This window comes from Heterodontus francisci, chromosome 9 (assembly GCF_036365525.1).
Source record: "Heterodontus francisci isolate sHetFra1 chromosome 9, sHetFra1.hap1, whole genome shotgun sequence".
Classification (NCBI taxonomy): Eukaryota; Metazoa; Chordata; class Chondrichthyes; order Heterodontiformes; family Heterodontidae; genus Heterodontus; species Heterodontus francisci.
In genome coordinates this window covers 61,006,997-61,033,334 of record NC_090379.1, presented here as the reverse complement: position 1 = coordinate 61,033,334, position 26,338 = coordinate 61,006,997, and the positions used below count along the sequence as shown (strand labels likewise).

General features: G+C 45.9%; 1 protein-coding gene across 1 annotated transcript in view; it reads left to right on the top strand.

The window, feature by feature from the left end:
- LOC137373329 (F-box/WD repeat-containing protein 7-like) overlaps positions 1-26,338 on the top strand; it is a 69,103-nt gene that overhangs the window by 6,225 nt on the left and 36,540 nt on the right. Inside the window, exons 2-5 of the mRNA XM_068038152.1 lie at positions 7,131-7,309; positions 9,718-9,806; positions 12,392-12,577; positions 19,143-19,261. Of these exons, the coding sequence (XP_067894253.1) occupies positions 7,131-7,309; positions 9,718-9,806; positions 12,392-12,577; positions 19,143-19,261 (573 nt within the window). The remainder of the gene's footprint in view (positions 1-7,130; positions 7,310-9,717; positions 9,807-12,391; positions 12,578-19,142; positions 19,262-26,338) is intronic.

The window sequence follows — 26,338 nt, the reverse complement described above, 5'->3', positions numbered from 1 at the left end:
CTTTCTTTGCTTTAAAATTGGAAAGCAGGTTCAAGGATTCACCAACGGGGGAGCTAAAAACAGTGTGTTTAAAATTAAGTCCTGTTATGGTAAGACCAGGTGAAGACTGAGAGGGACCCCTAGACACCTTTCTCACCAGGTCATAACACAAATTTGGGTGCTACCGTGCTGGATTTTACCACCAGACAAACAAGAGAAATTGGAAGTGGGAAGCCAAATTGTTCCCAATCAAAAAAAAGCAAGATTTCAATACAGGTTTTCTTGTGGTTGTGTGTGATTGAATATTGACATGTCTGCAACTGAAGCTAGTAGCTCCCCAAGCCGGGGTGAAGTAATTTGGGTTAAGTTAAAAGCACTGTCTATGGAGGAGTTGAGTAAAATGGCTGAGCAATGTGGGATCACTGTACATGGCAAGACTAGGAAGTCTGAACTCCTAACACTAGTGGCCATCCAATTTTCCCTTGAATCTGAAGAAGCAGAAACAAGGTTAGAAGCAAACTCCGACTGGGTATTGTTAGCAAAGATACAATTAGAACAGAGGAAACTTGAATTTGAGGAAAGAGAGAGGGAGAAAGAAAGAGCCTTCCAGAAGGAACGTGAAGAAAATGAATGACAGGAGAAGGAACAAGAGAGAGAGAAAAAATATTCCAGAAAGAATGCGAAGAAAGAGAGCTGAAACGGCTTGAGTTAACTAGGGGATGACAGAGTAACCCCAGTGAAAGTATGGCCAATATGGAGGAGAGTAATTCAGGGCTGGGTACAGAATTGTTAAAACTAGTTCAACTAATTCCAAAATTTAATGAGGAAGAAGTAGAAGGAATTTTTTGTGTCCTCTGAGAAACTGGCACAGCAGCTAAAATGGCCAGCTGAGACCTGGCCTCTTTTCCTATAAAGCAAGCCAACTGGAAAAGCCCATGAGGTTTATTCCCTGTTGCCAGATGAGAGTTCATCAAATTATGAACTGACAAACAATGCTATCCTCGGGGCAAATGAATTAGTACCCGAAGCCTATCACCAAAAGTTTAGCAGCTGGCTTTTGACCAGTGGCTGAGGGCTTTTAAAGTACAGCTCAGTTATGAGAATCTAAGAGAATAATTCTGTTAGAGGAATTTAAACACTCTCTCCCACTCTCCATAAAGATCCATGTAGAGGACCAGCAGGTCCAGAGAGCCCGGCAAATAGCCATTCTGGCCGATGAGTTTGCTTTAATTTATGTTGGTTTCCCAGTGCCTTTCTAAGTCACTCCCCCAAAATCCGAAAAGGACAAAGGATGGGAAAGTGATAGGAGCCCAAGCCATCCTGCGAGAGAAAGGAAAGCAGGAGACACAGGGGACCCTCCTCTTGCCAAAAAGGAAGGTGCTGTGAGCAAGAGTGAGACCCGGAGACCTGTGTGCTTCCATTGTATTAAAGCAGAGCATTTAAAAACTGACTGCTGGAAACTAAAGGGAAAGCCTGTAGGGTTAATCAGAGCACACCTGCTCAGTGAAGAAGAGAACCTGATGGAAGGCACAGCAGAACAAGCTGTTGCTTTAACTGCAGTAAGAGTGAGACCAGGAAGCTTATGGCTGCAAGTGCAGGAAAATTTAATTGGATTCCTGAAGGTTATCAGGGTTTTGTGTCTGAAGGAAAAGTAACCCCATACAACCTTGAGTGGGGCAAGCAAGCCCAGAGTGATTCTCAGGGACCCACAGGCCACGAGATCCCTTTTACTGGGACAAGGCCTGACCTTTCCCCTGGAGAGTGCGGTGAACACCAGAATGCTGGTGAATGGTATTGGAGGGCAGTGTATGCCTGAACCTGTACACAGGGTGCACCAAGAGTGCGACCTAGTTTCGGGACCGGTGACCATAGGGATTGTCCCTAGTTTGCCTGTGGACGGGGTTGACCTGCTCCGAGGTAATAATCTGGTGGTAGTAGTGAAAGAAAGACCGAAAGAGGTAAGAGAGACAGGGCCGTGGCAGGAGATGGACTCCTGCAGTTTCCCTGAATGTATAGTGGATCAGACCATGATCAAACCAGCTCCCCCAGAGGAGACTGAATTGATACTGTCCAATTGGCAGATGACCAGGTCTGTCTGTCTGAGACTTTCTTTGGAAAGTTAGGAGACCCAAGGAATGAATTAAATGGATTTTCCGTAGGTGAGGCTCAGCGAGCCAACCCAGTATTGCAAGAGTTAGCACCGGCTGCCCATTCTGAAAGTGGAAGGAGTCACTGATATCTACTATTTAAAGAATGAGGTACTGATGAGGAAATGGTGTCCCCCTCACAGACCTGAGAGCAAGGAGTGGGCAGTGGTTCACCAGTTAGTGGTGCCGCAAGGGTACCAGAGAGAAATATTAAGAAGGACCCATGAAACTACAGTGGCAGTACATGCCGGTATACGAAAGACCAAAGCCCGCATAAGACAGCAGTTTGACCGGCCAAAACTCCACAAAGATGTGGTGGAGTACTGCAGGAGTTGCCACATGTGCCAGGTTGAGGGGAAACTCCAACCTACAGTGAAACCTGCACCCCCTAAGTCCTGTACCGGTGCTAAGAGGACCCTCCAACAGAGGGCTGGTGAACTGTAAGGGACCCCCACAGAGAACAAAAGGGGAAAGGCAGGCACATGGCTGGCAAAAAGTTAGACAGGGAAGGGGAAAAAATGACCAAGAGGTAGGTTAAAGGAAGTCTGGGAGGAATCCCGGATGAAAACCCCTACTGTCTGGTTAGCCAACCACGAAAAGTGTGAAAAGTCAGACTCCACATCCTCCTACGTAAATGCAGACACTAGCAGCACCCCACCAGAGTTGCTAACAGCATTTGCAGGAACCTGCAGAGACAAAGAAAGACCTCCAGGTGGCAGAGAAACCATGAGGGTGATACCTCACCTAGTCGAAGACACAGGGGAGTGCAGTACAGTCTGCACAAATACCTGCAGGCCGGAGTGTCCTCTGAGACAAAGGGGAGATTAGCAAAGAATCCTCCTCCACAGTCAGAACCAAAGAGAACCACCCATCCCCCAAAGTCAAAAGCCTTTGCATGACTCAGCAAAGCACTGAAAGAGAGTTCAGGATAGACCGGCCCACTACTGACTCTCCTGAAAACAAAAACAAAGTGACTCCTGACAACGCAGTGGCCTGCCAACGTCATCACAGTGCTCCAAGCTGCGCATATGCACAGCCTATGTCCTGCCAGGACTAAGTGCCGCAAGCGCAGGATAATGTCATTGTGTAGCGCCAACGTCATCATGTATCCGCACCTGGTTGGTCATCGTGCATGCGCCTGGTCTTCGCGCATGGGCGATAAACCGTCATCGGGTATCCAGCCCCTTTGAGGCTGGTGGTCGATCCCCGCAACTCGCTCAACACTTTCTTCCCCTCCCCCCTCCTCCCCACCAGCCACTTCCCCTCCTCAGCCACTCACTCCAGACCTCACTGCTCCCACCCCTACTTCCCTGGCTGATTGTTCCTCGCTTTGCGCCACCCCACTCTCCGGCTGCTTGCTCCTTGCTCCCCCATCCCCCACCCCAGCTCTAGGCCATGCCGCTTCCCTCCTCTCGGCCACTCGCTTCTACATCACCCCGTCACCCCTCGCAGCCCGCAGTGCTTCTTCGGGTGGCGCATGGAGAACGATCAAACGTGGGAGTGAGTGGCCGAAAGGTGGGAAGTGGCACGGCCTAGAGCTGGGGGAAGGGGCGGGGACCGAGCGGCTGGAGGCGGGGGTGGGAAAGCAGGGACCGAGCAGCCGGAGAGTGGGTGGCGCGAAGCGAGGAGTGGGGAACAATTGACCAGGGGAGTGGGGGGGACCAGCGAGGTCTGGAGCGAGCGATTGAGTTGGGGTGAAATCAGTCCTGGTCAGTCATATGAAATGTGGATAACGAATTGGCAGATTTTCTTCTCCATTGATTGGGGTGCCAATTCACTATCTTCTAAAAGTATCAGAATGTGGAAATTCAATCATAAAATTGCTTTTGTATTTAATCGGATTACTGGAATATTAAATGGATCTGAGGATTACAGTTGGTATCCTGTACTACATACTTGTATATTGCTGGGCTTCCATTCCACTTAATGTAAAGTTAGTTTGCTAGAACTAACTAGCCATAAGCATTTCCTGTGATAAATTGAATAGCGCCATCTTTAATCCTGGCAGCTGCCTGAACAGAAGAGGCTGCATTTGTGCATGTGCTAGTACAGCACCACCTAGTGGTTATGTTGTCAGCAAAAGCAGCCAAAAAAACTTACTTCAGCAGGAACAAAGATCCGAGGCAGCCATGGAAATGGGCAAACTGAAGAAAAACTTCCCCAAAGAACCACATGTTTATTGGGATACCAAAAGGGGCAATTTTAATAAGTTTTAGAATTTGTGAACAAATGAGAGAAATGCATTTTTTCTGTATCTTGTATTTTCTCTCGATCCTTTTAATAAGATGCGCTTTTCTCAAATCATATTTCATTCCGCTTGGTGTGGAGGTGTCATGCTAGGCTCCCACCTGCTAAGAATGAGGCACAGTAATTTTGTCATGAACATTGATATTTAACTGTTGCTGGAGTGAGGAAATGACTTCTTAAACAGACCAGCCGTGGCTGGAAAATATATTTGCATATTAATAGACAGTATTTGGAAGGACAAAGGACTATTCCCTGACACATTCAACCCATTGGTCCACTGGTCAGGGGACAGTGAGGCGGTGGGGAAACGCATTCCAGGACCTGCTAGGGTGATGCAATCCACAGACCAGCTGGTCACATGACTGGCTGTTCCAGGACTTTCTTTTGAACTGGCTACAGAGAGTTTGAACTCAGAAAGGCTGTTTGCTCCTGGACTGAGAAGATCTCTCTCCTGTCTGCTCTCATCTCTTTCTCACAAGCCTCTGAATCCACTGAAGACACATGAACCCCAAGAGAGAAAATTCTCCTACAGCGAACAAGGTTTAAAAATAATACTGGGCCCCAACAATCAAGGACTCTACAGTGAGCTCGAAGAACCGTAACAGAAACTGTTCAGATATTGCCTCAGACTTTTCCACTTTATTTTTTTCCCTTCTGCTCTTTTCTATCTCTATTTGCATGTGTGTATAGCGTATGCATTAGAGGCCTGCTTTAGGTCGGGAAAAAGAACCCGACTCAAACCCGACTGAACCACAGCGGACCTGAGCCCGACCCAGCCCGAGTCCCTCCGATTTTGCCCCAAGCCCGACCCGGCCTGAACCCGCCACTACTTGACCCAACCTGACTATCACTTTACTTACCTTCCCACTGGGAAGCTCCACCGAGCTTCAGCGCGTGCGCGATGACGTCATAGTGATGTCATCGTGCACTGCGCAGACTCAGTTTCGTCCCGGACTCCCAGCTCAGGTAAGTTTTTTAAATTTCAATACTTACCAGCAGAGCACTTACCGTGTGTATCCGGCCCGACTCGACTCAACTTGACCTGGACTCGGCCCGACACGACCCGAGCCCGAAAGCCAGCCCCAGAAGATGGGCCTGACCTGACCCGAACCCGACACATGTCTTCGGGTCCCATTGGGTTCGGGTTGGGTAGCAGGCCTCTAGGATGCATGCTAGCATGAGCACGTTGTGTGTCCGTAGACGTCAACCTAATTAGAGTTTAAGTTCAACTTTAATAAATTTCAACTTTTCTTCTGTAAACCTAAGAAAACCTGTTTGTGCTGGTTTCTTTGCCTTATAATTGGAAAGTGGTGAACAAGGATTCACCAAGGGGGGAGCTAAAAACAGTGTGTTTAAAATTAAACCGAAGAAGGGTCACTGACCCGAAACGTTAACTCTGCTTCTCTTTCCACAGATGCTGCCAGACCTGCTGAGTGATTCCAGCATTTCTTGTTTTTGTTTAAAATTAAACCCTGTTACGATAAGACCAGGTGAAGACTGAGAGGGACCCCTAGACACCTTTCTCACTGGGTTGTAACATTAGTTAATTTTGATACTCTATATAATAGGATACCTTGTAGTGCAATCACACAAAATCAGCCCTGACAAAGATGTTACCGATTTAAGGTGGTTGGCAAAAGAAGCATGAGGAAGCATGACATGAGGAAATTTTTTTTCTCGCAGCGAGTAGTTCGGATATGGAACGCACAACCTGTGAGTGTGGTGAAGGCAGATACAACTGGGGCTTTCAAAATGGAATTCGATGGGCACCTGAAGAGAAAACATTTTCTGGGCTGTGTGGAAAGGGCGGGGGTTGGGATTAGCTGAGTTGTTATTGCAGAGAGCTGGCACAACATGATGGCCTGAATGGCCTCCTTCTGTGCTGTACTTCTGTCATTCAATGAGGGTATATTTGCCATCTAAAACTACAGTGAAATATCAGCTTGATTTAATTATTAGCACTCTTGGTTCTGAGTTAGAGGATTACTCATTCAAGCTCATAATCTAGGGTCCTTTCCTTTCCTTTCCTTTTGGGCCTCCTTATCTCGAGAGACAATGGATACGCGCCTGGAGGTGGTCAGTGATTATGGAGTGACCTCTCCATGGCGCATGCCTGGGCAAATTTATGGAGGTTGAGAGTTGCCCAGTCGTCAAAACCCCCCTCTCGGCCTTTCTGGTGGGGTCCAAAGGAGTGCAGGACACGACGTTTGGCACCAGTATGGCTGCAGGAACTGCCGGAAACATGCCAAAGGTGACACATGACCGCCTACGGGGTTCCGCTCCGGATTTTCTGTTAGGGTTTACTCCCTTAGCCTAGGCCTCTGCTATGCCAACCACTGGGAATTTTGTTAAATGAACAAGTTACCATTTATATAAAAGCAAATCTAGGGTGACACTTCAGTATAGTACTGAAGGAGTACTGCATTGTTGCTATCCTGCAGCCATATGTTAAACCAAGGTCTTGTCTCCCTTTTCGGGTGGATATAAAAGATCCTGCAGCACTAATTGAAGAATAGTGGTCATTTATCGCAATTGTTTTTTTCCTGTAATCTTACTATGTCCAAATTAGCTACTGTATTTGCCCAATTAAAAATGTAATTCATTGGTTGTGAAGTGCTTTGAGATATGGTAAGATGCTATATAAATCTGAGTTTTTCTTTCATTACAGGAATGATTTTAACAGTGTTTTCAAGTAATAATTCATATCACACCCATTTTTAGTGCAAGTCTGATTATCTAATGGCCTTTATTTTCCAGCTGCCACAGCTGAAAAAGATCTACACTGAACTCAGTCCCTTGTTATCCATTGACTTTGTATTAATCCTGCCCCAAGAGCTGGTAGAAAGGATCTTTTCATATTTGTCCGCAGAGGATCTGTTCAGGATGGCATGCTGTAACAAATCTTGGAGGGAATTTACAAACACTGACATTCTGTGGTAAATTAAAACTTCTTTACTTGTTTCAATGTTACATTCTGAATGTGAGTTAAAATTGTCTTTGAAAAGAATTGTCTATCTATTTGTTTAAAAAAATGCTGTCTATGGATGTGATCCAGTGAATCTGGACTAATAAATTCAGACTGCAGGAGACTGGGTGAGACATTAGCTTCTCATCTCTGGGACCCGAGTTTAAATCCTGCCCATTTAAATCATCAGATTGCTGCCTGTTCAGGTCCAACACAAAAAGAGTTTATGCCATCTCAGCTCAATTTCTCATGGGCATGGACTCACAAGACAATAACTGGGTGCAAAATCTGACCTGAATAATGCTGGCATTGCCCAAAATGAAAATATATGGAATCATACAGCACAGAAGGCCTATCATGCCTGTGCTCGCTATTTGAAAGAATTATCCAATTAATCCTAAATCTATTAAATATGTGTCCTGGGTTACCGACCCTCCTGCCAGTGAATTTTATGGCAAAGGTGGGGGGGGGGAGGCATAAAATTGTGTTGGAAGGCGGGGTGGAGTGCATGTCGCATTCCCAATGCCTTCCAATTTAGTACGGGGCACGGAATGCCGAGGACGGCCTTCCTGCTCGAAGACAGTCTTCCTGCCCAATGCCAATTGAGGCCCTTAAATGGCCAATTAATGGCCACTTAAGGCCCTATTCCCACCTCCACCTCAATTTAATAGAAGGCAGAGGAACTCGCTGCCTCGTGGAGACACTGCCAGGTAAAAACTGGCGGCCTCCTAGCAGGTTCGGGGGTGGTTCCCTCCTTTGGAGGCAATCCTACGGAGGGCCCACCTAGCAGTGATTGCTATCCTCACAGGAAGACCCCACCCCACCCTAACTAATATCCCCCCCCACCCCATCACCAGGGCCTGCCTGAACAGCCCCAGTGATCCCAACCCCACTCACCTCTCCACTGGTCTCCGCACTGCTTGGTACTGCAGGGTACTCCAGTGGCGCTGCCAGTGCTGCAGAACTGCAGGCCTTCTGATTGGTTGGCAGCTCTTGGAGACTGGAGCTCGTGTCTTAAAGGGATGGGCCCACCCGCCGTGGTATTGCAATGGGGGTCCGATGGAGGGCCGAGGCGGGGTCTCCACTTCCCCCCCCCCCACCTTCCAGCCCACTGCTGGGACCCCCATTGTGTGAACTAAATTTAGCCCCGTTTCTCTTATTTACTCAATCAAAACTCTTCATAATTTTGAACACTTCAATTAAATCTCCATTTAACCATCTCTGCTCTTAGGAGAACAATCCCAGTTTCTCTAGTCTCTCTGCAAAATTGAAGACCCTCATTCCTCTGCACCCTCTCCAAAGCCTTGACATTCTACCTAAAGTATGGTGACCAGAATTAAGCACAATACTCCAGCTGAGGCCTAACCAATGATTTATAAAGGTTTAGCGTATCTTCCTTGTTTTTGTACTCTACGTGTGAGATTTTAACTCAATCAAAACCCATCCACTTGCATAGAGTTAAAATCAAGCCCTATGCATCGCTTTATAATGCCCATGATCCTGTATGCTTTGTTAATTCTCATCAGCTTGATAATCCCTTTCCTCAGAATTCTTCACTTTAATGAGTATAACAATAGTATTGCAAAAAATTACAAACTGCAATGTCATGCGTACTGTGTAAATATTGGTATTTGTAAATGTTTATTAATGAGATGCTTTAGTTAACTTAAAGTTTGAACAAATGCAACTTTAAGTTATACTAAATTTTGGAAGGAAGATCGCTATACAAAATCCAGTGTCAGTTATGCATGCAATTTGATTTAATAGTTATGGTTTTAATTGTGTAATACAAAATGTCTGAGCATTGAAAACAGTAGTAATCAGAATGAAGAAATAACATGGTGAAAAATTAAAATCTTATTTCCAATTATCTCTGAGAAATTCAGCAGAGTTTAATTACTTCAAAATAGACTGGTCTTAACTCATATAATAAAAGCAAAATTTACTTATATTGTTTTAAGAGCGAAGGAACTTCATAAAACACCTGAGTTGATAACTGATAAAAGATGATCAGGATAAAATAATTACAGAATCCTGTAGAGAAGAATGTATGAATGTCATTCCTAAGGAAAATAAATAGCGTGGACTGCTAAATTCTGCTCTTTTCAGGGAGAATTTTAAATAATTTATTGTCCTTCATTAGCTTTGAAGGTCTTATTGTACGGACTGTGCATCCCTGAATTAATCACCTTTTAATCCATTAATCTAATATGTCAGTTATTGCTTTTTTGAAGCAAATAATTGTAGAGAATAGATATATTACAACAAAGTTTTGAAAACTGAAAATAATGAGAACAAAACATTTGTTTACACGGTAAATGGTTTAAATTTTATTTTTAGTCAGCATGTCATATGTAATACTTAGCCATTTTTTAATAGGCAGCCACTATGTGCTGTTCAAAACTGGCTTAATTTTGACACTGATCAGCAACTCTTCTCCAAGAGTCAGTACAGTTACAGTCCCACAGGTAAGATACAGCACTGTCTATTAGTTAGTAGGTGCTTCTGCCAAACTCTACTAATGACTGTCTTTCAGAATTGTGCGATACTGGTTAAATTATTTATTTCCGTGTTAGGAGGATTTTTATCACAGTAAAGAGAAATTGTACATGTTGGTGAAGAGGATAATTACATGTAAATGATAGATGATAAATGTCTAGGCCCAACCATCATAAGGTCAGAAGTAGGGATGTTCGCTGATGATTGCACAATGTTCAGCACATTCGCGACTCCTCAGATACTGAAGCGGCTCATGTCCATATGTAGCAAGACCTAGACAACATCTGGGCTTGGGCTGATAAGTGGCAAGTAACATTCACGCCACACAAGTGTCAGGCAATGACCATCTCAAACAAGAGAGAATCTAACCTTTGACGTTCAATGGCATTATCATCGTTGAATACCCCACTATCAACACCCTGGGGGTCACCATTGACCAGAAACTGAACTGGACCAGCCACATAAATGCTGTGGCTACAAGAGCAGGTCAGAGGCTGGGAATTCTATGGCAAGCAACTCACCTCCTGTCTCCCCAATGCTTGTCCACCATCTAAAAGGCACAAGTCAGGAGTGTGATGGAATACTCTCCACTTGCCTGGGTGCAACTCCAACAACACTCAAGAAGCTCAACACCATCCAGGACAAAGCAGCCCACTTGATTGGTACCCCATCCGCCACCTTCAACATTCACTCCCTCCACCACAGACGTACAGTTGCAGCAGTGTGTACCATCTACAAAATGCACTGCAGCACCTTCCAAACCCTGGACCTCTACTACCTCGAAGGATAAGGACAGCAGTTGCATAAGAACACCACCACCTGTAAGTTCCCCTCCAAGCCACACACTATCCTGACTTGGAACTATATTGCCGCTCCTTCACTGTCACTGGGTCAAGATCCTGGAACTCCCTTTCTAACAGAACTGTTGGTGTACCTACACCCAAAGGGCTGCAGTGGTTCAAGAAGGCAGCTCACTGCCACCTTCTCCAGGGCAATTGGGGATGGGTAATAAATGCTGGCCTAGCCAGCGACACCCACATCCCCCAAACGAATAAAAAAAATTATTTGTTCCAATAGTGAGAAGCCCTTTGAAATGATTTGATTTCAAATGAATTCATATTATCATTCCTTATAATGTATTTAGTGATAGAACTTTACTCCACTGTTGAATAAGGTACAACACTTTATGAATCTTTTCGTAATATTCATATTCCTTGAATTGACAGTTTGTACCGATGAAAATAATAAGATATATTCACAGATGTATGTGATTATAATTTCCATTGATCCAAATACAGGGACTATGAATATTACATTAAGATCTGCAAATTGCTATACCTTATTCAACAGCATTTACCTTCATCTCTTTAATTTTGAGCTGCAACCCTTTAAGGCTGCATGCTTGCAATACTTGACCATTTTAAATCATTTCATGCACAACGGTTAGAGTGAAAAATTCAGCCCTGGTCTTAGGCTGTAGCTGTCAAGGTTGAAAGTTAAAGAAATGTGGCCACAAATGAGGATTTAAAAAAAGTTGCAGTCTTTTTAAAGACTCAAATTTAATTTTGAAAGCTTTCAGTCTATGCACAGGCTGAAAGGGAGAAAGAAGTGATGGCTGAGAATGTAAATTCAGAAAACACAATGTGCAGTTACAAAGCAGACTCTGTGGGCAAGTGACAGAGGAACGCTGCCCACCCCTTTGTTTCTTTCTTCTTTCTTCTTTTGGGCCTCCTTATCTCGAGAGACAATGGATACGCGCCTGGAGGTGGTCAGTGGTTTGTGAAGCAGCGCCTGGAGTTTAATGGCTAGCTAAGTGGACATACTGCTGCTTGAACCAAGCAGTTTTGACCCAAGATCAGATTAGGTTAGTTCTTTGAAGAGATTCACTGGAAACCACTTGTCATTGTAATCCACAAAGCAGTCAGCAAAAATAACTTTTCAAATGTAATAACACATTTAAAACTGAAGGATCCATGAATGAGTAACAAACTAATCAACCCCTTTTCTTGTCTGTACTATCACAGAAGGCAAGTCTTTCTGCATTTTCTCCAAGAGGAGTTAACAAGTGTATAACCGAAGCATATGTTGTATCATTAAAATTCAGCAATTACTTTCTCAGCAAAAAATATGTAGTCAGATTATCAAAAGTAAAATATGTATTCTTTGATGCAAATAATTATATAGTATTATAATGCCTTTATATAGTATGCATTTTTTCTGTGTTTATAATTCAAATGCTAAAGGTTGTGCCAATGACATATATCACATGCTTTCAGCTTCAGACTCATTATCTGTCTGTGCTATCCTTTTGCATATATCATGCACCCTCTGCCACATTCAGCCTAATGGGATACAAGTATTCACTATAGATTATATATTGTAAAGAATAACAATGTCTGGCAGGAACTTTAAGGCAATGTCAGGATTTTATGGACATTCATAAGTGCCAGCCTAATGGTTTATCACATCATCAAAACCAGCCTGGACTGATATGCTGTGAAATATTTTGTTCTTTGATGTCTGTTAATAAATTGTTACCCTTTCATTTTGTTAGGTCTCACATCTCCGAGATACAGCACTTCTATACTTTCTGATTTTCCATCACTGTCTCCAACCTGCCGATGGAAAGAGATTTACATTAGGGCTTGTCACTTGAATCAAAACTGGGCATTGGGCAGATATACAGTTTTACCTTTACTTCGAGGCCATCAAGAAAGAGTTGATTGTCTCGACTGTGATGGTGAGTGATATTCAGAAGAGCAAAGAATGTGAAATAGAAAAATGTAGTTTATCAAATGAACTGCAATTTTTTTTCCTCTCGTTAGGTAGCCCTCATGTACCTTGATTAAGTGGCCATTTTTTAGATATCAGGCTGAATTTTGAGGTCCCACAAGGGACGGGAATGGAGGTGGGCAGGGGTGAAAGTACCAGTGCCAGCCAGCATGCCAGTTTCCTGTCTCGTGTTCCTGGTTTGGGCGAGGGGGGAGGGGGGGGTCGCGACAACCCACCTGAGCCGGTAATAACGGTAATCAAAGTAATTAAAAAGCTCACTGAGAGCTCATTGAGGGTCATATTCAGATTTTGGCGCACAGGCTGCACGTGGTGTCTGGGGCAGACCAGGTGCAAGGAGGTGACAACACAGCTCGGGCAGCTCAGAGGGTTGTCACCCTCCTGGCATCGTAAAGGCTTCAAAAAACACAATTTGGCAGCTGGCAATGGGAGTACAGCTCTTAGATTTTGGACCCAGTGGTGATGAGGAGCAACACCCACCATAGGGCAGAACCCCAGGCATCAGGAGAACAGAAGAGAGGGACAAATGGACAGGAAGGCAACAGAGGCCATACCCTCAGCATAGGATCTACTGCTGAAGACGGAGCTACCTTGAGAGGACTGAGAACCAGTGCTTGGGAAGACTGAACCTCCCCAGGCAGATGGTCATAGAGATTTGTCCCCAAGACGAGGAAGACCTCACACCTCGCAGCACTGTTTGCCATGCCCTGCCAGTAGCCATCAAGGTCACTATAGCCTTGAACTACTTTGCACTTGGTTCTTCCCAAGGATCAGCTGCAGACCTTGGTGGTGTCTTGCAAATATCTGCATCCCAAAAGTTACTAATGCTCTGTTTGTGAAGGCTGGGCAGTACATATGATTCCATACGGATGGGGCCTTGCAGGCACAGAGGGTAGTGGTTTTGCCTCCATCGCTGGATTTCCCCCAGGTGTGGGGTATCATTGATTATACCCCTGTGACCATCAAGACACCCAGTGACTGGCCAGTGAGATTTATTAACAGGAAGGGCTTCCAGTCCCTCAATGTTCAACTGGTCTGTGACCACAACAAGAGGTTCCTGCACGTGTGCGCTCGCTATGTTGGCAGCTGCCATGACACCTTCATCCTCCGGCAGTCCAGGCTGCCGCAGCTCTTCATTCAATCCCTCAAACTCCATGGATGGATTCTAGGCGACAGGGGAGATCCCTTGAAGAGGTGGCTACTACCCTTTACATGACTCCGAGATGGAGGCATAGAGGCGTTACGACCACAGGCAACTTCTCACTAGGACAACCATTGAGCAGGCCATCGAGCTTCTGAAGATGCGATTCCTGTGCTTGGACTGGTTGGGTGGTGCCCTGCAGTACATTCCAACAAGGATCTCACAAGGTCTGCTGTGCTCCCCAAACATGGCCCACCAGCGAGGTGTAGACCTTGAAGAGGGTGAACTGCTGGATGGGCACAGCTCATCGGAGGAAGAGGAGGAGCAGGATGTGGAAGAGAAGGAGGCAGATGCAGAACTCAGAAGTGCCCCGGCTGCACAGGGAGGTGACTGGGGACAGCATGGAATTCAAGAGCCTTGCTTGGATGTCATTAATGTCAGGATCATCTGATTCAGGCTCATTTCAGCAGAGCCCGTCTGACCCAGGAGGAGCAGCATGGTATGGAACTCACATTGAGCTGCCTGTGAGATGCATTGAAGACGCAGCCTGGAACAGCTCAAATCTTGCCACCAATAAAGGAAGCACAACTCCCCAGAGGAGTCACTGTTACCATTCATGGACCCTTGCTCCCCTTCACCACTTCATCCCTCTTTTCCTGTACCACATTAATAAAAGGAGGCTCACACATCTGGCTTCGTGCCAATTTTTACATGGTGCTCCAAAAGACAAAAAGTGCACAGGTACAAGTGATAGATACCCCAGTGTCCCACTCAGTGTTCTGTCCAATGCAGTGGCCTCCACTCTTGGCCACTTCTATGTGGTGCCCCCCTGGTGGCCTTGGTGGAGGTGGAGGCAGCCTGCTCACTTGTCTCGCCTTGCTTCTGCGATTCAAATGATGGTTGTCCTCATCGTGGAGGTGCTAGTGGTGCACCTCCAGAGGCTTCTGCACCAGTGTTATTGCAAAGGCAGCCTCCATCACTGGGCTCTGCTGCACAGATGCTGTCTCAGTCAGAGGGGACCAAGGAGGCCACTGATGATGACGGCGCCCCGTGAGGGGTGGCACTCTCATCCTCTTTGGTTACAGCCTCAGCCCTTGGATGGCGCCTGGGATGGCTGGAGCGAACCACCAGTTGGGGCACACTGGCATCCCCTCCAAACATCTCTGCGCCATCAGAGCAGTCAAGGCGACATAGTGTGTCATGCATCCTGTAAACATCAGTGCATTGTTCTTGCATGCACTCCAGGTGCTGCCACATATGGCTCTCCATGAGTTTGGCCACTCTCTCAATGGAGGAGCTCATGCGTTCAAAGCCCTGAGACATGGTGGCCCACATGAGTTGGATGGACTCCTCCATTCTCTGCCTATGACCCCACTCTGCCTTAGGGAACTCTGATGTGTGGGAGCACATTGCTGCCTCCTTTCCTGTGACTCCCGAGGCCCTGCATCTGTGCCCAGCTGAGGAGGGCTGTGTACCTCCTCCATCCTCCAAGGGGGGACTGTCCGCAGTTGCCTTTGCCTTGTCACCTCCTCCTGCACACCCGTGATGTGCTCATCACCCCGTGCCACCCTATGTAATTGCGCACAAGGACTTACCAAAGTGGCTGTATCTGTGCTGGTGGAGGGTGTGCTTGTAAGGTGTGATAGTGCTTGGTCTGAGTTCTGCTCTAGCAGTACTTGACTCAGTGATGGTGAAGGTGTCAGTCTGAGCGGCTCAACGTCAGCAGTGCTGAGGCTTCCCGGTGCAGCACTGTATTCAACATGCTGTCAACAGGCTGGGGTGTAATGCACCCCCTAAATAGAGTCATAGAGTCACTTACAGAACAGAAGGGGGCCATTCGGCTCATCGTGTCCATGCCAGCTCCACAGAGCTATGCAGAGCCAGCATGGACTCGGGCTGAATGGCCTCCTTCTATGCCATATATGACTCTATTAAGGGAGTACATTGCACCCCAGCATGTTGACAGCATGCCGAATACTGTATGCATTGCATTCTCTAATCACCATCTACACCACGGATGCCCATCTTGCATTATCCAACTTCCTAGTGGTCAGCAACCCTGGCAATCTCCATGGCTCCTTCTTCCATTGTAATGACCTGCAGGTAGGGAAACCCTCCTGCTGTCTGGCCCCACTCGCAGGCATTATGTGCCCGTTTCTCCTGCAAGGACAAAAGAAAGAGACAATACTGCACTTCTGGCCTCCACGGCCCATGCTAGTGGCTCATTGACATAAGAAGTTGCATGTCTCAGAGCTGGCAGGTCCTCAGCAGTGCTAGGACTCTGAATCTTGCTGAGTGGTCAGTAAGTACTCTGGGCACATCCTCCTACCATGTTCAGGAGCAGCATGCAACCTCAGGATCCTCAGCTGTCTGCTGGATGTTGAATACCCAGAGGCTTGTCCTGAGGGTTCGGTGTTGCACTCACCTTGCCAGCAGAGCAAATAAGTTCATTGAACCTCTTCCTGCACTGGACCTGGTTTATGTGGACCACACTCTGCTCACTGTGTTGGCGACCTTTATCCAGGCCCACTTGGTCTGACAGGGTGGCCACCTCCTGCCATCCTCCAGGAAGAGAACCTCCCTCCTCTCCCTCACTGCCTCAAGGAGGACCTTCAGGTTGGCACCTGCAAAACGAGGAGGTGTCCCACCCTGGATTCCAGGCCTCTGTCTCTCCTGCTCCATATTACTTCCAGCAAGTAATTCAGTGAAAAAGCAGCAATTGTGGAGTTAAATTGGGCCTGCTATCTTTCAGCCCTGCCTCTGTTCCCACCCCTGTGATCGCTAATTGGCCGTCCAACCTGTTGTCTAGCCAATTAGCAGTCTGTCCTCATGCAAATCATAGACTGTGGCTGCTTTCCCCTGGGGTGGGGGATGGCAGGGGAGGTAGTGGCATGACAGGGACCTGGAAACATTCCCAATGTCCATTTCCAGGACGGAAAATCCTATCCGTGAACCTAGACTATGATTGTTGGCCAGCTATTCAATCATAATGACAATAAGAACTTGCATTTATATAGCACCATTAATATAGAAAATGTCCCAAAGCACTTCACACAAGCGTAAAGGATAAGATAAATGCCAAGCCAAAATTGGAGATATTGGAAGGAGTAACCAAAAGCTTGGTCAACAAGGTGTGTTTTTAAGGTTGATCTTAAAAGAGAAGATGGAGGAAATGAGGCCTCGATGGATGGAGAACAGCGACCAAAGTTTGGCAAAGGGAAAGGATACGCAAAAAACCCAAGTCAGAGGAACAGAGAGTTCTGGGCAAAAGTGGGCTATAATGTAAGAAGATTACAGTGGTAGGGAGGAATGAGGCCATGAAGGGATTTAAACTCAATCACAAAGGCATTGCAGACAAACCTAACTCTGTTCTTACCTGATCTTTGCACATGCATTTCCAAGGGCGATGCTGGATAAAGACCATAGATAAGAATCCTAGTCAGTGTTCCCCTCTATAACACAGGGACCCTGAGTCAATTATAGTTTGTACCTGGGCTGAGATCAGCTAATATGGCACAGACTGAGGATTGAAAATGGACCTCACTGGTCTCTATGCTCCAGTTACTTGCAGGATAAATTTATGACGCCATCAGGTGAGCAAGCAGCAGTGCTCCCTATGGAAATGCAGATCATCAAACAAACAACCAAATATCTGCAAGAATGTTGAAACCACTAAATATTTTTGTATTTCATTTCAAAAAAATTGGCACTGATATTTTAAATATTGGCTGGTCAGTCTTATCTAGACCATGTCGTTGCACATGGTAAGGAACATGTCTTGTTGTTGCACATGGTAAGGAACCTTGCGCATTGAAACCCAGTCTGCAGTTTTTCAGTGGGGTCTTACAATATGTGAAGTACCTCATCACATGCAAGGACTTGAAAAGTAAAGTTTTATATGTTCTCTACTTATTCTTCCTCCTAAACCTCATATTTCTTTGCATTAAATTTTATCTGATATCAGTCTGTGCATTCTACTATCTTGTCTGCATCCTCCTGACAGTCTTCTTCACAATCAACAAGGCTCCTTATTTTTATGTCATCTCTAAATTTTGCTTGTGCTCCCTATATCCGAGTCCAGATCACTTACATATATTGAGAAGAGCAATGGTCCAAACACAAACCCATTCAAAACACCACTGTTTATATCCCTGCATTCCAAAAAAGCATTTATTAATCACTACTCCCTGTTTTCTATTATTTAGCCAAAATCCTGCCTATACTGCTACACCCCTTTAACCCCACTCCAACTGGGCATTTCCTACCGCTCCACCAACCAGACATCAATCTAGTGTGCAAAGCCAGCACTCCGGGCTCCATCGCCGGGGCTGTCTGGGCTCAATCCTTCTGACTACCACTAAGCCAGTGATCACTCAGTCCTGACATGAGTGACCTGTTGGTGTCAAGCCAGTATTTAGAGACTGTATTCTAATCTCTATTTGCTGCATTGTCTGGAGTGGGGCTGAAACCCTCCAGTTCTGACTCAGAGGTAGGAAGGAATGCTATCACTAAGCTAAAACCTCACTCCCTTCTTAGCAAGTATTTTAATAAAAGTACAAATGAGCACTATCCGCCAATGTAATTAGTTATTTCCTCAAAGATCTCTACTAGGTTTGTCAGATGAACTTGCCATGTACAAATACACTCTGGCTGTTCTTAATCAGCCTATATAATGCTAAGTGAGTGTTAATTTTATCCAACACTTGAACAGAGGTGTTATTTTGGTCATCTGACAGTCCTCTGACACAACTTCCATGTCCATGGACATTTGAAAGATTGTTCAGATGCTCTGCATAGGATAAACATCAGATACACATCATCAGCCCAGTGCTCTTTCCACTTTGAGTTCCACCAATTTTTTTAGAGCTTCTTTCCATATCATTATTCTTTCTAATTGCTCCACCTCCCCTACTGTAACCTTTCATTCTCACTTGCCCAATAGCTGCCCAGTTTTTGGACTCAGTTCTCTCACTTGTTCTATCTCTTTTGGGGAACACTGCTTGACCCTCTCACTGATGGCACAATTTTTGTTTATTCTTTAATGGGTGTGAGCATCGCTAGCATGGCCAGCATTTGTTGCACATCCCTAATTGCCCTTGAGAAGATGGCATAGAAATTAGAAATGTGATGTGTGGGTTATTGCACATGCAAACCCATGTACTACCCACTTCATGATGCTGCACATTAATGCATTAACACATTCCATCACCGTGCCACATACCCCATTCTTTTATGTCTAATTTAAAAAATACAAAATATTACCTGAATTGTACACGTGGAAACCATTTTTTGAACAAAAGATTTGAATGTAGCTGAATTCTCATCTCACATTGTCTCCATTATAATATGCTTTCTGCCTCTTTCATGTTCACAGGTAAACGGCTGGTTAGTGGAAGTTCCGATAAAACTGCCCGGGTATGGGATCTGTTCACTGCAAGTTGTCTGCATGTACTGGATAGCCATACAGATGCTGTAACAAGTGTTTGCATTAAGGTAGAGTTTTTTTTCATCCAGCTACCTGCAAGAATAGTTATACAAATGCATAAAGTAACTGTATGTTTTAATTCCTTCCAAAGTATTTACATTTTTGTTTGTATTTGTTGCTAACTTATCAGACTGCTTATATAAAAGCAAAATACTGCGGATGCTGGGAATCTGAAATAAAAACAAGAAATGCTGGAACCACTCAGCAGGTCTGGCAGCATCTGTGAAAAGAGAAGCAGAGTTAACGTTTTGGGTCAGTGACCCTTCTTCGGAGGAACAGTTCCGAAGAAGGGTCACTGACCCGAAACGTTAACTCTGCTTCTCTTTTCACAGATGCTGCCAGACCTGCTGAGTGGTTCCAGCATTTCTTGTTTTTATTATCAGACTGCTTGTCTGACATCCAGTACCGGATGAAAAAAAAATTCCTTCAATTAAACATTGGGAAGACCAATTGTCTTCAGTCCCCACTACAAACTCCATTCCCTAGCTACCGATTCCATCTCTCTCCCTGGCAACAGTCTGAGGCTGAACCAGTTTGCAGTCTTGGTGTTAGATTTGACCTTGAGATGAGCTACCGACCACATATCCGCACCATCACTAAGACCGACTATTTCCACCTCTGTAATATCGCCCAACTGCACCCCTGCCTCAGCTCATCTACTGTTGAAAACCTCAACTATGCCTTTGTTATATCTAGACTTGACTATTCCTACACACTCCTGGCCGCCTCCCACATTCTACCGTCCGTAAACTTGATGTCATCCAAAACTCTGCTGCCCATGTCCTTACTCGCACAAAGTCCTGTTCACCTATCACCCCTGAGCTCGCTGATCTAGGCTCCCAGTCAAGCAATGCCTCGATTTTAAAATCCTTATCCTTGTTTTCAAGTCCCACCGTGGCCGTGGCCCTCCCTATCTCTGTAATCTCTTCCAGCCACAACCCTCCGAGATATCTGTGCTCAACTAATTCTAACTCTTGAACATCCTTGATTTTAATTGCTCTATCATTGGCGGACATGCCTTCAGTTGCCTTGGCCCTAAGCTCTGGAATTCCCTTCCTAAACCTCCCCAACTCTCTATCTCTCATTCCTCCTTTAAGATGCTTCTTAAAACCTACCTCTTTAACCAAGCTTTGGTTACCTGCCCTAATATCGCCTTATGTGGCGTGGTGTCAAATTTTGCTTTATAATGCTCCTGTAAAGCGCCTTGGGATGTTTTAGTGTGAGTGAAGCACTTTGGGATGTTTTATTATGTTAAAGGCACTATATAAACATTATTTGGTCTTGTTCTTAAAGGTGCTACATAAATATAAGTTGCTGTTGTTATTTTATGCAGGTGGTGTTACAATTGAGAACAGATGAAAGTTAAAAAAACAGTTGCACTATTTTCTTCATAATCACTCAGTTATCTGTGCATTTGCTTAGATCCTATTTAAAATTAAACAACCAATATCTTTTACAATTCTAATTACTTACCTATTGTAATATCAACAGAACACTTAATGACAAGCTAATCATAATTCTCCCTTATCTTTGTTGCTCATGAATTAGCAGGTCACCCAGTCAGGGAATGTAAATCATATTCCATCCTCTATGCATCCCTTGTTCCTATATCACATTGGGGTTGAATTTCTGAAGGGGTTTTCCTGTTTGGTAGTTGTACCTCTGAAAAAGGAATGAAAACGTCTGTGCCGTTTATCCAGGTTTCTGTAGACCTACCCCCAAAGTTACAACTGATGGTCAGGAAAATCCTTGCAGAAATTAATGGCTAACACCATAATCTTGAAAATGGCATTGCACAAAATAATTTTTAAAATTAAAGCTATTTTTGTGCAATTAATGTAAAATAAGAAATGCTTGTGAGTAATTTAAAGGCTGCAATTCAATTTCAAGGCTAAGTGGACATTCACAAACTACTTTGGTATAGCATCCTCCCATGTGAATCATTTATAGCTTTTTAACTCAGTCTTGTATTTCTAGTATTATACATGTTAATTTTGGATTATAGGTCATATCATTCCAGAAATGAACTGGATCCAATTTGATCCCACTATATAATTAATCTTGAATAGGTCATGTTACTCACCTTGACTGCTAAACTGTATTAGTCTGGGTTTTCTTCCTATAGTAATCCTTGTTTGCCTCAAATGTGCCACAGAGCCTTCAAGCAAATTCCTGACAATCAGGGCAGGATTTTCCTTCCAGGGGGCAGGAAACAGAAGTCGGAACTGTTCCCAGGTCCTGAACACGCCCCCAGGGGGGAAACAGTCACCGGCCCCAATCTTCACAGTGCGTCCCCTTAATTGGCCTGGAGACGGGTTTGGTGGCCGATTAGTGGTTGCGGGCTAAGACTAAGCAGACCTGGATGGAGTCAGATGGCACAGTCAGCAGAAGGAATGTGGTGCACAGAAATTGGTTCCAGAGTAGGAAGAGGATTAATGACCTGATACGCTCTGGCAAGATGAGTGCAGCCCCCAGCCCTCAGGACAGGCCTCAGGATAGTCACTCTTCAGCAGACAGGGGCAAGACTGTTAAAGTGCAGGCCTGATTGAAACAGACCATGGCAGCCATTATTGTTGTTGCTGTTTTACAGCTTTACCTCTAGTTTGGAAGGTCATAGGATCATAGAATGACTCAAGAGAGGCAGAGGCCTGGAATCCGGGGCAGGACAGCCCCTTGATTTGCAAATGCAGACCTGGAGGTCCTCCTCCAGGCTGTAAAAGAGAGGAGGGAGGTCCTGTTCCCAGAGGGTGGCAGAAGGAGGCTACCCACCCAGACTAAGTAGGCCTGGATGGAGACAGATGACACAGTCAGCAGAAGGAGTGTGGTGCGCAGAAATTGGTTCCAAAGTAGGAAGAGGTTTAATGACCTGATATGGTCTAGCAAGATGAGTGCAACCCCCAGCCCTCAGGACAGACCTCAGGATAGTCACCCTCCAGCAGACACATCAGCTGAGGGCCTGAGGCCGCAGGCAGCTCTTGAATATGGGAGGAATGTGTGCCCAGGACATTTATTGACCCCTCACAATGCCTCAGAGCCTAAGTGCTGCTGAGGCCCTGCCAGCACTGGGACATGCAGCTTCTAATGAATAGGAGTAGCTGGCAATGGCCATACAGGCAATGAGGAAATTGGGCAAGGTGAAATTGGCATCCACAATGGAGCTGGTGATTGGAGAGTGCAATGCGTTCATTAAGGAGGGTGGGGTGTTGCATTCCAACCCATCTGGCAGCATACTGTCATGCACGAAAGGAGCTGTGTTGAAATAAACAATGAAATGGAAGAATTATGAATTTAAAAAGTCAACTGTTAAACAAAACCACAAGAACGTGGACGCCTGTACCACAGTCAAAATGGAGTAGAGGTCACGTGACCCCATCCTGTACTAGAAATCAACAAACCTGTCTACAAAGATGGAACTCGTAAACCTCATCTGAAATAGCTCTAGGGAGAAACTAGAAAGGAGCAGTATTGCATATCAATGACTCTTAGCGACACGAATGAACTAACAAAGGATTCTGGAGACATACTGACTTACAACCCAAACTACAATGAATAGGTGTGAGGTAGCACTGTGTTACCAAAATTGTCCCCATTCAGACATCAGTCAATAGCCATGGTTATCATATCCTGGCTCATTGTGTGGTCACACCAGAGGAGCGGGCCATGTGTCTCCTAACAGAAATTCTAATGTGATGGATTTTCACCTTAAAAAGATAGCCCTCTGGAGAGAGAGGAGAGATCCAGCCAACACCTTCATAAAGCAGTCCAGACAGAGGCTGTGAAAGAGATCCAGCCAAGCAAGAAGAACCCTGCTGAACAATAACTCAACAGCCACTACAGCAGAGCTGTCACAAAGTAACTTCAAGACTCTCCATCTGTGAAGGTAACAACATCCACACCAGCAGCTTTGTGCTGAGTTGTAACCACTAGAATTCTACAACACCTAAACAAATTCAAGACTACCAACACCCAGGCCTGTACCTTTAAAAAGTCTTTCATCCTAAGAAGATTCAACCGGTTTACTGTAAACCATGAACACTTACCTCACTTTGGACTTTAAACTACCTCCTACCATTTTCTCTCTATCTATCTATTGTGTATGTGTGTGTGAGTGAATGTGTGTGTGGGTGAGGTTGTGACCATTTCGGGAATTGTGCAAAAATAAATAGTTATTTTTTTTAACCAACAAGAAAACCTGTCATTTGTCTGTTTATTTGACCCTAAAATACACTCAGGGACTAATTCACCATTTGTAACAAAACACAATTGCTGTCAGTTGGGAGGTGAACAGTGGGAACTACCACACCCTTTCTACCTGCCTGTAACAATACTGAACACTGAGTTGCATTGGGAAGCCTCAGCACTACAGAGGCTTCTGATCTCCAAGTTCTTATGACCTCTTGTGTCTCCCACAGGTGCAGAATTCGAGGCAATTAGACCAACTTCCTCACCATCACTGGGCCAAACGTAGCAACAGCAAATCTTTGAAGAAGCAGCATCACACCTTACAAGCAACCCGTCCACCAGTGCAGATACAGTCACCTCGATGGATCCTCGCATGCAGTTAGATAGGGTGGCACTGGGTGATGAGCACAGTACTAGAGTGCAGGAGGAGGTGGCAGGGGCAATTGTGGGCAGTCCCCCTCAGAGGATGGAGGACAGACTCAGCCCTGCTTAGCTGGGCACAGATGCAGGGCCTCAGGCCTCACAGGAAAGGAGGCTCTACCTAGACCAGCAGCAACAGATTTGCTCCCACATGTTGGAGTTCCCTGAGACAGTTGCAGGCTCATGGGCTGATAATGGAGGAGTCAATCCAAATCATGTGCGCACCATGGTTCAAGGCTTTGCGTGCATGAGCTCCTCCATTGAGAGAGTAGCCAACCTCATGGAAAGCCATATGCGGCAGCACTTAGATTGCATGCAGGAACTACACACTGACATTCACAGGCAGCATTCCACACTATGTAGCCTTGACCTTTCAGTTGCTCTGATGGCACAGGGATGTCTGGAGGGGATGCGACTTGTGTTTCAGCTCCCCTTCAGCCATCTGGAGCACCATCCAAGGGCTGAGGCAGTCACCGAAGAGGATGAGGGTACAACCCCTCACAGGATGTCAACATCATCATTGGCCTCCTTGGCCCCTCTGATGGAGGGAGCATCTGTGCAGCAGGGCACAGTGACGGAGGCTGTACCTGCAATGATGCAGGTTCAGCAGCCTCTGGAGGTGCCTCCACAGGCACCTCCACAATGGGGATGACCACCACATGCATCTCAGCTGTAGGCAGAGACAAGTGAGCAGGCTGCCTCCACACTATCCGAGATCACAAGGGGAGCACCACATAGAAGTAGCCGAGCGCTAAGGCCACCGTGTTGGGCTTAGCACTTTGGGTCACTGGAGTGACTTCTACCTGTAACTGTGCACTGTTTTCCTTTATGAGCACCATGTAAATATTGACACTTGAAGCCAGGCGTGCGAGCCTCCTTTTATTAATGGTGAATCAAGAAAAGGGTATGAAGTCGAGCGTGGTCCATCCATGGTGACGCTGAAACCTCTGGGCAGATGTGCTTCCTTGATTGGCAGTAACAGTTTACATGTTTCACATGCGTCTTCAATGGAGGTGTTAGCACAGGCAGCTCAGAGTGTGTTACATAGCATGCTGTTCCTCCTGGGTCAGAAGGGCTCAGCTGACATGTTCCTGAATCAGATGGCCTCTGACGTTGATGGTACCCTGACAAGACTAACGAGCCCCTCAACGGGCCAGGCCAACTCCCTGTGCAGCCGGGGCACTTGCATCTTTCCTCTCCGCCTCCTCTTCCTCCTTCTTTTCCACGTCCTGCTCCTCCTTTTCCTCTGATGAGCTGTGTCCCTCCAGGATCTCACCCTGTTCCAAGATCCACACCTCTCTGGATGTCCATGTTATCGAGAGCATAGCAGACCACCACAATGAGTCAGCCCCTTGCAGGAGTATATTTCAGGGCACCATCTAACAGGTCCAGGCACAAGAACTTATTCTTCAGAAGCCCAATGGCCTGCTCAGTGGTTGTCCTAGTGAGCAGATGGCTTCGGATATACTGTCTGTATCTCATCAGGCTTTCGTAGAGGAATGTATATTCATCTCTTCAAAGGATATCCCTTGTCCCCTAGAATCCATCCACGGAGTTTGGAGGCTGCTGTGAAGAACTGCGGCAGCCTGGGCTGCTGGGAGAATGAAGGAGTCATGGCAGCTGCCAGGAAAGCAAATGCACACATGGAGGAAGCTCTTGTTGTGATTGCAGACCAGCTGAATGTTGAGGGAGTGGAAGCCCTTCCTGTTGATGAATCTGACTGGCCAGTCATTAGGTGCCTTGCTGGCCACAAGAGTGAAATCTATGATGCCCTGCATCTGGGTGAATCCAGCGATGGAGACGAAACCCACTGCCCTCTGTGCCTTTGAGGTCACTTCTGGCTGGAATTGAATGTACTGTCCAGTTCTCGCAAATAGGAGATCAGTGACCTGTAAGATGCAGTGTTGTGCAGCCATTTGCGAGATGCCACCAAGGTCCTCTGCTGATCCTTGTAAGGAGCCAGAAGCAAAGAAGTTCAAGACCACAATGACTTTGACAGCTACTGGCAGGGCATGGCAAGCAATGTTGTGAGGTGTGAGGTCTTCGGCGATCTCTGTGATCATCTGCCTGGAGAGTCGCAGTCTCCTGCGCCATTGGTTCTTAGTCATCTCAAGGTAGCTTTGTCTTCAGCGGTAGGTGCTACGCTGAGGGTATGGCCTCTGAGGCCTTCCTGCCCCTCGTCTCTCTCCTCTGCACTCCTGCTGCCCAGGGCTCTGGCTTTTCTGTGGAGGGTGTCGCTCCTCATCGCCACTGGACTCAAAATCTGAGAGTTGTGCGCCCATTGCCAGCTGCTACCTTCCTGGTGCTCAGGTGACTTTGTATTTGGCAGCCTTGCTTCCTCCTCTTATGCCCCTGCGATGCCAGGAGGGTGATGACCCCCTACTGCCCACTCTCCCTGCAAACTCCGCTGACCCGAGGGCAACTGTGTGCCATGGCCGAGTTCCCCTCTGCGCCATTCATTTTTTCATGGGGCTCACCTAATT